This window comes from Haliotis rufescens, unplaced genomic scaffold, assembly GCF_023055435.1.
Source record: "Haliotis rufescens isolate VD_foot unplaced genomic scaffold, xgHalRufe1.0.p SCAF_2, whole genome shotgun sequence".
Lineage (NCBI taxonomy): Eukaryota > Metazoa > Mollusca > Gastropoda > Lepetellida > Haliotidae > Haliotis > Haliotis rufescens.
The window spans coordinates 50,651,099-50,668,651 of record NW_025963890.1 but is presented as its reverse complement, the minus strand read 5'-3'; the positions used below and the strand labels follow the sequence as shown (position 1 = coordinate 50,668,651).

General features: G+C 40.3%; 1 protein-coding gene across 1 annotated transcript in view; it reads left to right on the top strand.

The window, feature by feature from the left end:
* The window catches only part of LOC124118382 (holocytochrome c-type synthase-like), a 41,449-nt gene that overhangs the window by 2,959 nt on the left and 20,937 nt on the right, over positions 1 to 17,553 (top strand). The window contains exons 2-5 of the mRNA XM_046480468.2: positions 1,586 to 1,909; positions 3,796 to 3,946; positions 10,273 to 10,393; positions 11,392 to 11,475. Coding sequence (XP_046336424.1) covers positions 1,712 to 1,909; positions 3,796 to 3,946; positions 10,273 to 10,393; positions 11,392 to 11,475 — 554 coding nt within the window. The 5' untranslated portion in view covers positions 1,586 to 1,711. The remainder of the gene's footprint in view (positions 1 to 1,585; positions 1,910 to 3,795; positions 3,947 to 10,272; positions 10,394 to 11,391; positions 11,476 to 17,553) is intronic.

Here is a 17,553-nt window from a genome sequence, read left to right as displayed (position 1 = left end):
AGCAGGGAATACCGCAAAATGTGATATCTTACTAGTATTTGTGACATGCCAGGAATCTTGGCATCCTGTGAGGAGAGATGGCAAACAAAACTGTTTGCTCTTTTGTAACAGGCTGGAGGGTTTTCAGAATAAGTAAATTAGATGGTCATCAAGAAAAAAATTGGGAATAACGCTCAGTCTCAATACATTACTGCTGCAGTTTTTCTATCATGAGTCAGCCCTCCGTGGTCGAGTGGTAGAACATCCGCCCAAAGAGCGGAAGGTCCAGGGTTCGATCCCCGGTCGTGTCATACCAAAAGACGTTAAAAGATGGTTCTTGTTGTTACCCTGTCTTGCGCTCGACATTAAGGGGCTAAAACAAGGACTGGGCGGCTCGGAGTCAGTATACTGTGTCTGAGTGGGGTATCCATGACTGTGGCATGGTATCTCAGTGTGCTAGCACTATAAATCGTCATCAGTCGGACTAGTACTAGCAGCCGCACACACACACACGTGCATGCACGTCGCTATATAAGTGCAATAGTTTTGGACGCGACGTTGAATCCCATTTCACGACACCTATCATGAGACAAAACCTATTTAATATTTTATTTATCATTAAACAAGAAAGACGATGACAGGAGGACTTGTTTAAATATCATATTTCCTGGTAGTGTCACACTGACAGTGTATGGACACAAATCAGTAATTCAGGGATAAGAATACATTTTATATCATCATGATAAACACTGACACAGTAAAATTGTTTGAGGCACTCATAGATCTATGATTGTTCTTTTGGTCATTGCTTGGTCATTTGGACCCTCCGATCAATCTTTCATTACTTCAATTAATCGGAACACCGCAAGTGTTTTTTTAACACCCTCATGCTGGAATAAACTTGATGCAGTAGCCAGGAGTATTTTGATTTACCCCCAGGAATTGCTTTCAATGCGTTTTTTACATACTTCATTGACTCTTTTTTCCATTAAAAAAAGGGTTACAGATTCCACTGACCGTAAAAAATAATGAAAAGTCAGGTAAAAAACTGAAAAGACATATCTTATTATTCAACCAATTGCAAACCAACGTGTTATTACACATGAAATTATGGAAGACAATATTCACAACACAATTCAACCAGCACTCCACACATAATGAGATAGTGTTTTGAAGGACGAAATCAGACAATATAGACTACAATGTCTTTTTTATTTTATTTTATTCCCACCTGCCAACCAGGATTTTTCTAAATATCTGTAAATTAAAAAACAATCAATACTCTGACCTTGGTGTAAGTTAGATATATTTTTATTTTGAATGCAGATTGTCCCAAATCTAATGGACTAAAGCTTCATGATAGCCTTCATGGTTAACTGGACAGATTGATATTGTGCTGTGAGCCATGTCATTGGCAACATCTGTCAACAGTCTAGTCCTTGCTAAAAATCATAGTGAACTCACCAAATTAACTATTACTTCTGTGTAGCAGTGTGTTTGTCAATGTGCAAAATGAACTGAACAGATCTCTCCAAAACATCTCTTCTCATGAGATTCATTAGCTTCACAATACCCCCAATAATAATATTTTATCCTTTTATTCCAGATACAGGAAATTGTTAGTTGAACATGTGATTAAAATATTTCCCCAAGTACAACTGGTGCCAGTGTCCTGTCATCGATCAGCATAAAAGGTCCTTTCCCTGTCCCGGCAGCCTGCCACTCTGAAGCCATGGGTGCCTCCAACTCTACACCTGCCTCACCCACTGTTGCCAGTACCCAGGCTGGCCCACCCAGTGAATGCCCCATGCATCAGAAGCAGTCAGCTAAGGATGTGAATGCTATGATGTCGGCAGCTCCCTCAGCCTACCCCAGTGAATGTCCCATGCACCAGCAAGCACAACAAGGGAAAATCAACCCTGAAAATATGGTAATTAAAACTGGATGTAAAGAATTGTTCAATTTGTGATAGCATTAAATGTTTAAATATGCAGGGATGGAAATAAGCATGAACTCGACAGCCAGGACCAGTTTTGTTAATGTTAAACAATGGTAGAAATTAACCTGTTTGGTCCACTAGTTCTTATAATGACAACATATAGCAAAACCCTTAAATTGCCAATTTCTACTAGTCCTTATGACTATTGGGCAGTTTGGCAGGGACTACAAAATAGTGTCAATTTCTATCACTGTTAAATGTGTCCAAAGGGCTGGTAGAATTTCAAACATTTGGGGTTGGGGTGGGGGGAGTTATTGCTATATGTTATCACTATTCAGGCTTTTAGACGTCAGTGGTTAATTTCCATTTCTGATATGTGATCTGTATGTCTATGTGGGAAAAATATTTTTGGAGTAACAAGATCGACAAATAATTAATAATAAAATTTATTTAGTAAGTTGTCTTTTGAAATATTATTTCCCCCTATGAAAGCATAGGGCATAGAGTGGTCACCCTGTTATAAGCAGTCCAGCAATGCAATTATTTTCTCTGTTCCGTCAAATATGTGATTAATTGTCCTTGTTTATATAAGCTGTCCTATCATTGATTGGAAATTTTAGTATTGATATATTGATTCAAAAGTATCAAGATGCATCAATATATTGATTGATAATACAATTAATTACCTATATAGACCTGCAATTGATGAATTAAGTTCTAAATGTATACTTGGATGATCCATTAAGTGTTTAAATTTGGAAGTTCACCAGTATTAACCATGGTAAATGTAAATGTTTCTGTGGCAAATGATTATTTTACCAATTGATACATCGATATCACAATATATTATAACATCACTAGATTCTCATGCAAAATAATCAAGAGGTGTAACCGTATGGTGGAGTCACGTTATAATATGTATACTGATACTATGAGTGTGATACGATTCGTATCCCCTTTCTGTACCTTTATTTCATCAGTTGATATTCCTTAATTTTGCGGGGGTGGTCGGGTAGCCTAGTGGTTAAAGCGTTCGCTCGTCACGCCGAAGACCCGGGTTCGATTCCCGTCATGGGTACAATGTGTGAAGCCCATTTCAGGTGTCCCCCGCCGTGATATTGCTGGAATATTGCTAAAAGGGGCGTAAAACCAAACTCACTCACTCACTCCTTAATTTTGCAGGTGAATCACAACCCTGAATCATTTGTTTTTAAGTTCCAGAGATCAAAGATTGGAAATTGTAGGAATTGTAGAAACATATACTGATATAGGCTGGAGGACACTGTTAATGATAGCTGTTTATACCCACTGGGGGAAATGTTCTTCATGGTTTTACCTTGACCGACAAAACTCAGGGTCCTGGGGACCCTCAATAGTAGATTTCAAGGGTCCTTACAGGAAATATGAGGGTCCTGTAAAGTAATAAAATCGTGTAGTGTACTGTACAATTTGATAATTACTTTAATTATTCGACACTTATATTTCTTGTCACAAAAAATTAAGTACTGAGGACGCACTATGTAATTTTTCTGCGTCCATGCTATACATTTGTGTGTCCTGGGTGCACATGTCTCCACCTTGTGAAACCCTGGCTGTTGCTGAACAGTTTCTGTTATTATTCAGGTGTTTTTAGACCAGTATAACTTGGAATAATGTGTTGTATGTATCATGATACAGGGTTGTAAAGCGATATATTGTGTCATGGGCCTTATCGTTACACCACTACAATACACACGGAATAGGTCTCCCAGTACACATGTACCATGACTGCATCAGATGTCATCAGGAGTTGATTGTTCTTAGCTGGCTGACCGCCAAGAAAGACCAACTCTCTGATTAATGACAGCATTAACAACAGATTAGACTTCTTGTTTCAGATGCCTCCCCCAAACCAGAGACCAGCCCCAGACCAGCCCTTTTCCCTGCCCACAGATCGAGTTACGTCCAAAATACCGAAGGTTGGCGCAGAAAATGAAAACTGGGTTTACCCTTCTCAACAGATGTTTTGGAACGCTATGCTTAGAAAGGGTGAGCAGACTTGTGGTCAGATGACTGCCTTTGTGGGGATGTTACGGCTGTATAGATGTCTCGATACCTATCTCGATACCTATCTCAGGTATCCAAACGTAATGCGATACTAAATATGGGCTGTTTTTGCATGAAATTCTCAATGTTCCATGTGGCGCGGATGACAAGAGGTTGTTCTTATCAACCACTTTGTTTAAGTTTCATGTCATCTTCCAGAGGCAAGGGAGTTAACTGAATATAAAAGTCCAGTTTCCACCCTTGCCGATCTAGGCTTGAATTTCGTGGATTGATTGTAGCACCTCCAGTGGCTATAACTAGTTAGGTCCCTTATATGTCACTCCAACTGACCAATCAGATCACTTGCATTTGCTTCAAACAAAATGCAGCACCCAGTCAACACGTTCTGATTGATAATCATCTTTATTGTAATAAAACAGCTCTTACCTCGCAAAGTGCATCAAACTACTTGAGCACCTTTATTAAAAGATTTGAAAAATCTATGACAACGCCCAGTTAATGTTACCCACACTCTCCAAATCGTGCAATCAACCAAAATCTGCATTGAATTTTATGAACCGGATGTTGGTTTTGTCGCTCTGTTTTGATTGGACTATATATAGACTTGTTTGTCCAGCAAAATGTAACTCTAAATTCAAGCCTAGTTCAGCAAGGGTGAAAACTAGATGTTTATGGTGAGTTAACTCCCTTGCCTTGGGAAGATGATCACATGTCTGGTTGTTATGCTTCTTCTAATCATCACCTTATAGAAGTATGCAATAAGATTTTGTTGCATGATTGAAAGGTTACAACATTGTCAGGCTGAGTGATTGTAAAACTCTAGCAGAAACTGACTCATTCATTGTATTTGGATCAGGTAATTTGGGCTGTGATTGAAAATAGAAATATTGCTTTATCCTGATTTTTTACAGCAGCGATAGAAACTAACAGTTTTAGCCCACTAGTCCTTATAATGATAACATAGAGCAAAACCCTTAGAAATGGCCAATTTCTACTAGTCCTTATGTTACCTTCACTATTGGGCAGTTTGACAAGGACTATAGAACAAGTGCCAATTTTTAACGCTGTATAGTGTGTGCGGGATGGCGATGTTTGATTATCTGTCTGTGTGCAGGATGGCAGTGTTTCATAATCTGTCTGTGTGTAGGATGGCGATGTTTGATTATTTGTCTGTGTGTGCAGGATGGTGATGTTTGATTATTTGTCTGTATGTGCAGGATGGTGATGTTTGATTATATGTCTGTATGTGCAGGATGGCGATGTTTGATTATTTGTCTGCATGTGCAGGATGGCAGTGTTTGATTATATGTCTGTGTGCAGGATGGCAGTGTTTGATTATCTGTCTGTGTGCAGGATGGCAATGTTTCATTATATGTCTGTGTGCAGGATGGCGATGTTTCATTATCTGTCTGTGTGTGCAGGATGGCAATGTTTGATTATATGTCTGTGTGCAGGATGGCGATGTTTGATTATCTGTCTGTGTGCAGGATGGCAGTGTTTCATTATCTGTCTGTGTGCAGCATGGTGATGTTTGATTGTATGTCTGTGTGCAGGATGGCGATGTTTGATTATGTGTCTGTGTGCAGGATGGCGATGTTTGATTATATGTCTGTGTGCAGGATGGCAGTGTTTCATAATCTGTCTGTGTGCAGGATGGCGATGTTTGATTATATGTCTGTGTGCAGGATGGCGATGTTTGATTATCTGTCTGTGTGCAGCATGGTGATGTTTGATTATATGTCTGTGTGCAGGATGGCAATGTTTGATTATCTGTCTGTGTGCAGCATGGTGATGTTTGATTATATGTCTGTGTGCAGGATGGCAATGTTTGATTATCTGTCTGTGTGCAGCATGGTGATGTTTTATTATATGTCTGTGTGCAGGATGGCAATGTTTGATTATCTGTCTGTGTGCAGCATGGTGATGTTTGATTATATGGCTGGTTTGCAGGATGGCGATGTTTGATTATCTGTCTGTGTGCAGCATGGTGATGTTTGATTATATGTCTGTGTGCAGGATGGCAATGTTTGATTATCTGTCTGTGTGTGCAGCATGGTGATGTTTGATTATATGTCTGTGTGCAGGATGGCGATGTTTGATTATCTGTCTGTGTGCAGGATGGCAGTGTTTCATTATCTGTCTGTGTGCAGCATGGTGATGTTTGATTGTATGTCTGTGTGCAGGATGGCGATGTTTGATTATGTGTCTGTGTGCAGGATGGCGATGTTTGATTATATGTCTGTGTGCAGGATGGCAGTGTTTCATAATCTGTCTGTGTGCAGGATGGCGATGTTTGATTATATGTCTGTGTGCAGGATGGCGATGTTTGATTATCTGTCTGTGTGCAGCATGGTGATGTTTGATTATATGTCTGTGTGCAGGATGGCAATGTTTGATTATCTGTCTGTGTGCAGCATGGTGATGTTTGATTATATGTCTGTGTGCAGGATGGCAATGTTTGATTATCTGTCTGTGTGCAGCATGGTGATGTTTTATTATATGTCTGTGTGCAGGATGGCAATGTTTGATTATCTGTCTGTGTGCAGCATGGTGATGTTTGATTATATGGCTGGTTTGCAGGATGGCGATGTTTGATTATCTGTCTGTGTGCAGCATGGTGATGTTTGATTATATGTCTGTGTGCAGGATGGCAATGTTTGATTATCTGTCTGTGTGTGCAGCATGGTGATGTTTGATTATATGTCTGTGTGCAGGATGGCGATGTTTGATTATGTGTCTGTGTGCAGGATGGCGATGTTTGATTATATGTCTGTGTGCAGGATGGCAGTGTTTCATAATCTGTCTGTGTGCAGGATGGCGATGTTTGATTATATGTCTGTGTGCAGGATGGCGATGTTTGATTATCTGTCTGTGTGTGCAGCATGGCGATGTTTGATTATCTGTCTGTGTGCAGCATGGTGATGTTTGATTATATGTCTGTGTGCAGGATGGCGATGTTTCATTATATGTCTGTGTGCAGGATGGCGATGTTTCATTATATGTCTGTGTGCAGGATGGTGATGTTTAATTATATGTCTGTGTGCAGGATGGCGATGTTTGATTATATGTCTGTGCAGCATGGTGATGTTTCATTATATGTCTGTGTGCAGGATGGCGATGTTTGATTATATGTCTGTGTGCAGGATGGCAATGTTTCATAATCTGTCTGTGTGTGCAGCATGGCTGATGTTTGATTATATGTCTGTGTGCAGGATGGCGATGTTTGATTATATGTCTGTGTGCAGGATGGCGATGTTTCATTATATGTCTGTGTGCAGGATGGTGATGTTTAATTATATGTCTGTGTGCAGGATGGCGATGTTTGATTATATGTCTGTGCAGCATGGTGATGTTTCATTATATGTCTGTGTGCAGGATGGCGATGTTTGATTATCTGTCTGTGTGCAGGATGGCGATGTTTCATTATATGTCTGTGTGCAGGATGGCGATGTTTGATTATCTGTCTGTGTGCAGGATGGCGATGTTTGATTATATGTCTGTGTGCAGGATGGCAGTGTTTCATAATCTGTCTGTGTGTAGGATGGCGATGTTTCATTATATGTCGGTGTGTGCAGCATGGTGATGTTTGATTATATGTCTGTGTGCAGGATGGCGATGTTTCATTATTTGTCTGTGTGCAGGATGGCGATGTTTGATTATCTGTCTGTGTGCAGCATGGTGATGTTTGATTATATGTCTGTGTGCAGGATGGCAATGTTTGATTATCTGTCTGTGTGTGCAGCATGGTGATGTTTGATTATATGTCTGTGTGCAGGATGGCGATGTTTGATTATGTGTCTGTGTGCAGGATGGCGATGTTTGATTATATGTCTGTGTGCAGGATGGCAGTGTTTCATAATCTGTCTGTGTGCAGGATGGCGATGTTTGATTATATGTCTGTGTGCAGGATGGCGATGTTTGATTATCTGTCTGTGTGCAGCATGGTGATGTTTGATTATCTGTCTGTGTGCAGCATGGTGATGTTTGATTATATGTCTGTGTGCAGGATGGCGATGTTTCATTATATGTCTGTGTGCAGGATGGCGATGTTTGATTATCTGTCTGTGTGCAGGATGGCAGTGTTTCATAATCTGTCTGTGTGTGCAGCATGGTGATGTTTGATTATATGTCTGTGTGCAGGATGGCGATGTTTCATTATATGTCTGTGTGCAGCGTGGTGATGTTTGATTATATGTCTGTGTGCAGGATGGCGATGTTTCATTATTTGTCTGTGTGCAGGATGGCGATGTTTGATTATCTGTCTGTGTGCAGCATGGTGATGTTTGATTATATGTCTGTGTGCAGGATGGCGATGTTTCATTATATGTCTGTGTGCAGGATTGTGATGTTTCATTATATGTCTGTGTGCAGGATGGCGATGTTTGATTATATGTCTGTGTGCAGGATGGCGATGTTTGATTATATGTCTGTGTGCAGGATGGCGATGTTTGATTATATGTCTGTGTGCAGGATGGCAGTGTTTCATAATCTGTCTCTGTGTGCAGGATGATGATGTTTGATTATATGTCTGTGTGTGCAGCATGGTGATGTTTGATTATATGTCTGTGTGCAGGATGGCGATGTTTGATTATATGTCTGTGTGCAGGATGGCGATGTTTCATTATATGTCTGTGTGCAGGATGGCGATGTTTCATTATATGTCTGTGTGCAAGATGGCGATGTTTGATTATATGTCTGTGTGCAGGATGGCAGTGTTTCATAATCTGTCTGTGTGTAGGATGGCGATGTTTCATTATATGTCTGTGTGTGCAGCATGGTGATGTTTGATTATCTGTCTGTGTGTGCAGGATGGCGATGTTTCATTATATGTCTGTGTGCAGGATGGCGATGTTTGATTATATGTCTGTGTGCAGGATGGCGATGTTTGATTATATGTCTGTGTGCAGGATGGCGATGTTTCATTATATGTCTGTGTGCAGGATGGCGATGTTTCATTATATGTCTGTGTGCAGGATGGCGATGTTTGATTATCTGTCTGTGTGCAGGATGGCGATGTTTCATTATTTGTCTGTGTGCAGGATGGCGATGTTTGATTATCTGTCTGTGTGCAGGATGGCGATGTTTCATTATATGTCTGTGTGCAGGATGGCGATGTTTGATTATATGTCTGTGTGTGCAGCATGGTGATGTTTGATTATATGTCTGTGTGCAGGATGGCAATGTTTGATTATCTGTCTGTGTGTGCAGCATGGTGATGTTTGATTATATGTCTGTGTGCAGGATGGCAATGTTTCATTATATGTCTGTGTGCAGGATGGCGATGTTTCATTATATGTCTGTGTGCAGGATGGCAATGTTTCATTATATGTCTGTGTGTACAGGATGGCAATGTTTCATTATATGTCTGTGTGCAGGATGGCGATGTTTGATTATATGTCTGTGTGCAGGATGGCAATGTTTCATTATATGTCTGTGTGCAGGATGGCAATGTTTCATTATATGTCTGTGTGCAGGATGGCAGTGTTTCATTATATGTCTGTGCAGCATGGTGATGTTTGATTATATGTCTGTGTGCAGCATGGTGATGTTTGATTATCTGTCTGTGTGCAGGATGGCAGTGTTTCATAATCTGTCTGTGCAGCATGGTGATGTTTGATTATATGTCTGTGTGCAGGATGGCAATGTTTCATTATATGTCTGTGTGCAGGATGGCGATGTTTGATTATCTGTCTGTCTGTGCAGCATGGTGATGTTTGATTATATGTCTGTGTGCAGCATGGTGATGTTTGATTATCTGTCTGTGTGCAGGATGGCAGTGTTTCATAATCTGTCTGTGCAGCATGGTGATGTTTGATTATATGTCTGTGTGCAGGATGGCGATGTTTGATTATATGTCTGTGTGCAGGATGGCGATGTTTGATTATCTGTCTGTGTGTGGAGGATTGCAATGTTTGATTATCTGTCTGTGTGTGCAGCATGGTGATGTTTGATTATATGTCTGTGTGCAGGATGGCGATGTTTGATTATCTGTCTGTGTGCAGCATGGTGATGTTTGATTATATGTCTGTGTGCAGGATGGCGATGTTTGATTATCTGTCTGTGTGTGCAGCATGGTGATGTTTGATTATATGGCTGGTTTGCAGGATGGCGATGTTTGATTATCTGTCTGTGTGCAGCATGGTGATGTTTGATTATATGTCTGTGTGCAGGATGGCGATGTTTGATTATCTGTCTGTGTGTGCAGCATGGTGATGTTTGATTATATGTCTGTGTGCAGGATGGCGATGTTTGATTATCTGTCTGTGTGTGCAGGATGGCGATGTTTCATTATGTGTCTGTGTGTGCAGGATGGCGATGGAAGGATGACAACATGAAGCCTGAAGACATGAATCACATCATCAACATCCACAATGCCAACAATGAGCAAGCCTGGGAAGAAGTGCTCAAGTGGGAAGCCATGCATGCCAGGTCGGTAGTGTCAGTCCTTCCACACAATGAAGTCACACGTCACTCTATGCATCGAGGCTTCAGTAAAAATTTGTTTTGTTTTGATATTTTCTGAAATCGTTTCCAGGGATTTGTATAATGTGAGCAGATTTCTCCAGAGGCATTGGAACAAATCAAATATTCTTCTTGCCACTGTTTGCACACTTGTGGAATTCCAGATAGGATTTTTTACTGTATAACTGCTAAGTGTGTGTGAATATGTGTGATGTGAGTAGAACTTATCATGTAGTAGAGTGAGTGAGTATGGTTTTCCGCCGCTTTTAGCAATATTCTAACAATGTCACGGCGGGGGACACCAGAAATGGGCTTCACACATTGTACCCATGTCAGGATTCGAACCCAGGTCTTCGGCGTGACGAGCGAATGCTTTAACCACTAGGCTACCCGACCGCCCCTCATGTAGTAGAAGGTGACACAGGACCTCTCCGGGCAATAGTTTGTTTGATTCTTTAATGCCGCACTCAGCACTATTCAAACTATATGATGCTGGCCTGTAAATAATCAAGTCTTGACCAGACAATCCTGTGATCAGTACTGTGAACATCAATCCGAGTTGTCAGGATATATGTTGACCTTCCATGAACCAAGTCACCGGGCTTGACCACCCAATCCATTTGGTCGCCTCTCATGACCAGCATAGGTTGCTAGGGACCTGTTGGGACCTGGAATCCCCACGGGGAGACTGGCATAGGTTGCTAGGGACCTGTTGGGACCTGGAATCCCCACGGGGAGACTGGCATAGGTTGCTAGGGACCTGTTGGGACCTGGAATCCCTGCAGGGTTCAAGCAGTAGGAATATACATGAGAGGAAGACAATAAACAGGGAACTTTTACTATGGGGGGGTCATAACCAAGAGTTGTCTCCCTTGCACTGCAAACCTGCTGCTTCTGTCCGGGCCTTCATGTTCAATAGCTTCAGAAATTTCATGTTGTGATCAAGTGAGTTTATGTCTTTTCAGGCAGTGTGACTGTCCAAAGTTGAAGAGGTTTGGTGGCAAAGCGAAAGAGTTTTCCCCTAGAGCAAGGATTCGGAGCTGGTTTGGGTAAGTGGTTAAAAGGACAGGGTTCTCTATACTCATGCAGTGTGAGTGCAATCCCATTTCATCTCTGAATGCCATAGGCCATATTGTTTGGGATATTCTTATCTCAGGATGTAATAACTCATCTGCATGCAGCCTTCTGTTTGGAGACAATTTTTGTTCAAAATGCTGAGCCTATTCTATTATTTTCTTTGATGATGCTCCTTAAAATGTTGTGCTTTAAAAAGGTTTGAAGGTTTGACAGGTAATAATATTGTAATTAGTACTTTATTTTAGTTGACAATGCTCATTGGATAAGCAAGCCTGAAAGATATACCATATAATCTAGTAACATGAATTGCATCATTGTTCGAGTCACAAAATCATGTACAGTTTCCACTAATATACAATTCCAAGACTAGTGCTATAACTTGTACATATTATAAAAGTTATTTGATAACAGATAATTTCAAATGCTTTTGGCTACCTACAATATTAGCTTGACTTCTTGATTTTACCACTGGCTACCTGGAAAAATATACTTGTAGCCATATGGCTTCTTGGTAAAAATTTAAACTTTGACGCCTGCTATGGCTTCCTTGTCCAGCGAAGTGGAAAATGTCCAAGACCTGCATCACTTCGAGCTTTCCTTCCACATTAAGCTGACACACCGTGATATGACTGGAATACTGTTCAAAGCCACACACTCTTTTATGGACTCAAAAAGCAATATCGATCTCAGGTCCATAAAAACAGTTCTTGACTTCATATACAGGCTCTATTGTTTTATTATATGATATGAGACAAAAGTTTAAACAAACAGAACATCTGATTGACTTAGGTTTGGGGAATACCACTGATGTTAGTCATCCTGTCAAATGCCACACTGTGCAAGCATTGTGCATTATTACCCACGTGGTGAAGATACAGGTGGTAAGATACTAAATCCGTACGTCACACGTGTGTCGTACAAGGTTGACCTTGTTTTATTCGTTTTGATTGGATAACCGTGACCTCTGTCACACCGGGACTACTTTTTTCATTCATAAAAAATCGCGAGACGTCATTCATTTTGCGATAACAAGGCAGAACTGAAGAAATTCATGAGAACGAGAGATATTTACAAACACTTTATTAAACCAACAAGATAGTCACACGCATCAAATTCGGTTAGCATTCTATATAAGTTATGCATAGAGCTTCTACAGACATATAATCGAGCTAGATCTATAAATCGATTTACAATGTACGACTGCCGATCGAGCGTGTCCCTTGAGCGTGATGCACCCGACCACTTTCACAACTTTCAATTTGATTTAACGTAAAAGGATAAGCGTGATGAAATGAAGTCTGTTTAAACTATCTGGACAGATAGCGAGACTTACTTGGGATGATCCGGTTGTGCCATCGTTGTCCCCTTTGAAGCGTATTTTGTGGCGCTTTTTCGGGAGGTGTTGTTCATGGATGAACGAACACGACAGCACGACCAGATAACTTAAAGTTCACAGTTCCGATACAAATCATTCGAAAACTCCGTGGAAGTGTGCCTGACTTCTGATTTTGTGGCCCCAAACATCCCAAATGTAAACAATAACATTCCCTATCTCTAGCGTAAAACGCTGTGAGTGGATCGCGGTTGTCTTTTCTTATTCTGGTGGCGACCTTGCCCTTCGATCGTTCGAAGCTTTCATTGACATGCAAGCAGATTTGAGTTTGTTGATTTTCATGTCTTCAGTATATAGGGTGGAACAGTTAACATGAATGTCTTTGGCGAACAGTCTGTTTTCCCTCTTCCAAAATGGAACGGACATGATATAAATTCAGCTGATAGATCAAGGAAACCGAACCATTTTGATTGCACAGACGGGACCCCGGCAGTGTGACCGACTGTTGGTCCGATATTCAAAGCGCGGCGCTAATGTGACATTTCAAATTTTCTTATCGGTGTCCTGCGTACTAACAACATGGCGCTTGAATTACCGAGGTTGAAGTTGAAGACTCTCTTCCAAAAGGATCTTGAGCGTCGGTGCTGGTTTGTTTGCAAACAGAACAGCAGGCCCGTGTTGTTAATGCGTATGCATAAACATGTCAACAATGCCCATATTTGGTCATATATCAATATTCATGCGCAACCAGATTTTGCAACCGGTTTCATTTTGGTCTGTCAACGAACGAAAGTTGTTATGTATTTACACTTAAATATATATTTAACGTGGGTAATAAATAAAATACCACACTCATTCTCGTTAGATACCATTTTTACGAAACTCGTGAACTTTCTATGGTATCTGACCTTGCTTTCGCTTTCGCTCGGTCAGATATCATAGAAAGTCCACTCGTTTCGTAAAAATGGTATCTAACGAGAATGAGTGTAGTATTCTCTATTTATCATATAATGGGTAGGTTTTTCAGCAGGATATAGCCAACGGATAAAAACGATATCCATTGGGGTCACATGCGGATAGAGATGCAAATATCAAAGGTCAACATGGTCAAGTAGGGACTACTTTTAGTGTTTATAAACAAACATGCCGTCGCCCTTGTCATTCAGCAATCGAGGAATCTGGATAAACTACATGGATTAATGCTATCATTATCAAAAGAACAATCTAACATACTGACAATCAGTGTCTAACTGGGACGAACCTAAGGCATTTAAATTTTTTTGGCAACTTTGGAGGTATAAATTTCGAAACAATTTTGCAAGGGCACTAGGCCTAGCCATGCGGGATCAGTAGCCATATCTGTGCTTGTAGACCTCTGCGGCTTGAAACCTTTACTCACAAATTAAAATAGTTGGATTTGGCCGAAATATGTTTGAATTGTTACCTTGTTTTGTTTTGTCGCTGTGTGTACATCTGACTACAGCTCTTAACGTTATGACAGGACAGGCTGACTGTCAACAACGCCTTAACGTGGCCGTGACATCTCATAGACTACGGTTAGAGTCGCTTCCCTATGACAAAGGGCAGTTACTCTAGCGGACAGACCAATGGATTGCCACGAAATACAAGTAAAAACAATTGTTGTTTTGCGTACATGTTGCTTCGCCACTGTATAAGAAACAGATTTCAGTTTTTACTATATTGGCTACTGTCACTGTCCGACTGACACATCACTTTCCCTGTGACGTAATAAATATTTTCCAGGAAAACTTGCAATGTTTAGGTAATGTTTGTGAGAGAGGGAAAGCGATTTTCAAGCACAGAATTAAAGAATGACATTATATGATAAAGAGGTTATCACGCTTGTGTGTTTGGGGATGGTAAATATCCTGTATTAGAAATAAACACTATGTATTTAGCTCGCCAAGGCTTGCTAAATACAATGTTTATTCCTAATGCAGGATATTTACCATCCCTAAACACACAAGCCTGATAACCTCTATTTACATGAACATGTTGCACACAGTTCTGTACAAAATGAGGATATCAAATGACACTTTGTAACACTGACAACTCATCAACCGTGATTTCTTGGATTATTTAAGAAATAAACGACAAGTGGGAGTTGTTTATCATGCAATAAAACATTGCAAGGAGATTAAACCATGAGGGGCTTTTATTTCTTATATCGGATAACAACATTGGTACAGCCTCTTTAAGGATGTTGAGAAAACGTACAAGCTTTAAAAATATTTACCCCAATTTTAGAAATGATGACTCCCTGAATAGGATACGACCTCGGAAATGTTGGACAGGTCCATTTTACAGATGGATTAAGTTTGGTATTTCCTGCATATTCTCACAATCCTCACATATACCGATAGTCATATCTCTCCCTCTTTTGGATGCGATCGTTTGGTCACTAGGTTTATCTGCATAGCCCAGCTGCATCTATGGGAAACAACTTAATAGACACTTCCCTTCTCAAAAATAGCGCCTTCCAATATATGATGTCATCAAGTTGCAAGCGCATATCAGAGCTCCAGATAGGCTTTTGGTGTTGTGGGTATTTTACCCATGCATTTTAAAATCATTGGGTATCAGTAATTCTATCTGGGTATTCAAATTCCTGTTACACACAGTTTTTACACATGTGGGTATTTAAGTTAAATATTTAAAAACACTATTCATCTAGTCCCTGCAAACTGGTGTCGTGTGGGTTCGAGAGCTTCATTGTACTCAAAAATACCACGATACTTCCACAAGAAAGTGTGATGGCAAATGATCATGAAGTTACTGTTATCGTGGAGTTTGGCAAGGTTGACGGAATGCCCGTCTATAATTTCAAAATAAGTTGCTGATTTGCTAATCGAATACGCAGGGTTACTTCACACGATTTAGATGATACGCACAAGTTTTATTTTTGAAGCATATCTGTAATGTTTGTTGCGTATTTGATACGCCTGGATTTTATTTTACTGCGTATCTCCGATTTCTGATGCGTATTTTACACAGATACGCAGCTTATCTGGAGCTCTGGCATATTCAAATCTCTAGAAATTGCATCATGATAGAACAATGTTTTATTTTTATTTCTTCATTGTTCTTTGCAATTTATCGCCTAGTTATCTTATATTTGTTGTTAAACAATGCTATAAGGGTAATTATTATCATTTGCAGAGGTATGCCATTGACTGTGGAGTTGATAACAGATGATAGCATAACAATGAATATGTTATGCGAATCAACATACCTTATTTGTAAAGTTCCTTTTTCTTGAATCAGTGTCTGCATGCTATCGCAATCACCGTGATGTTTTCTTATCAAGGGTAGTTCATTTATGTAGAGGGTACACAATGCCTTTTGCAAAGCAGTCAAATGTAACAAATGTTACATTTTGGATCACCCTTTCTCAGTAAGGTAAACATTCTGGTACTTTCTGTCCGGGATTCGAACCCACACTCTCAGAGTGAGGCACTTCATCGCACATAAAGTCAGCGATCTAACCCACTCAACCACCAAGGCTTCCACAAAATGAAAGTCCAACAACTGGGAGTCCAAATAGATACTAGTAGAAATTTAAATCAAGAGTCTTTAATGCTTAGTTAAAGAGGCTTTGAATGCAATGTTAAAATAACTCTGAATTTAGGAAAAGGACTTTAAAAAACTTTTTTTGTTAGGCATTTAGTAAGGATAAGAATTATGGATGAACAACATTATTACAATCAAGAGCGCATTTCAGTGTAGGTTCTAACACCGTTATCAAGAAAGTGATGTACAGGACATGGTTGACAAGTATATATACAGGTAGGAGGCAATGTTTATGCAGTAGAGTAGATATCAGATGTAGTTATACTGGAGTCGAGAAGTCTGTTATGTACACACAAGGGTAGTGATGACAATCATGGATGAAGTCAGTGACATAAACAAAGAATGAAGCCAGTAGGACTGGGACGGGTAACTCAGGTATTGGGTCTGGTGGGTACTGAGTAGGACCCGGGTACCCACAGGACTACCCGGACCCGTGGTTAGTCACTTGATATATTGTTTATTGACAAAATGTATCTTAAACTCTTTGTTTAAACTACAAGTCACTAATGTTCGCAGTTCTTCCTGACTACTACGCCCATTCCTTCTGACTTTTATATGTTTGAATAAAAATAAATCTTCAGTCAACACTTCAGTGTATACACCAGATCGTTTCATACATGTATCAAAACACATTTTACCAGAGCTACGGTCAAACTTTTCCCAATCGGACAGTTTGTACCTACCTCTTGAGACCTACAGCAGGTACCCGGATTGGGTCGGGTAATAGGGGGGTGGGTACCCGGGTAGTAAATTTGGACCCGTCCCAGCCCTAGAAGCCAGTAATATAAACAACAGGATTATGGTTGATTGGGGTCTTTGATGAATTGATGGTACGCCAAGGGTATGTAGTAGCCTTGGTCACAGTTGATTGATGGTTGGAGTCTTTTGATGTTGATGGCTTCTTGTAGTTTTCTGATTTTGAAATCTTTGAGGTTGGTGGTGAGGGCTTGACTTTTATCCCACTGAATGCTGTGGCTTGGGTTGTCACAGATGTGATGGACTAAAAAATGAAGTTTTGAACAAAATATGGATTCTTCTCAATTTGTTGGCCAACGGCACTTAGTTTGGAATTTTAGGTAAATCCCAGGTTAGTCAACCTTATTTGATGAACAGTTGATTCATTACA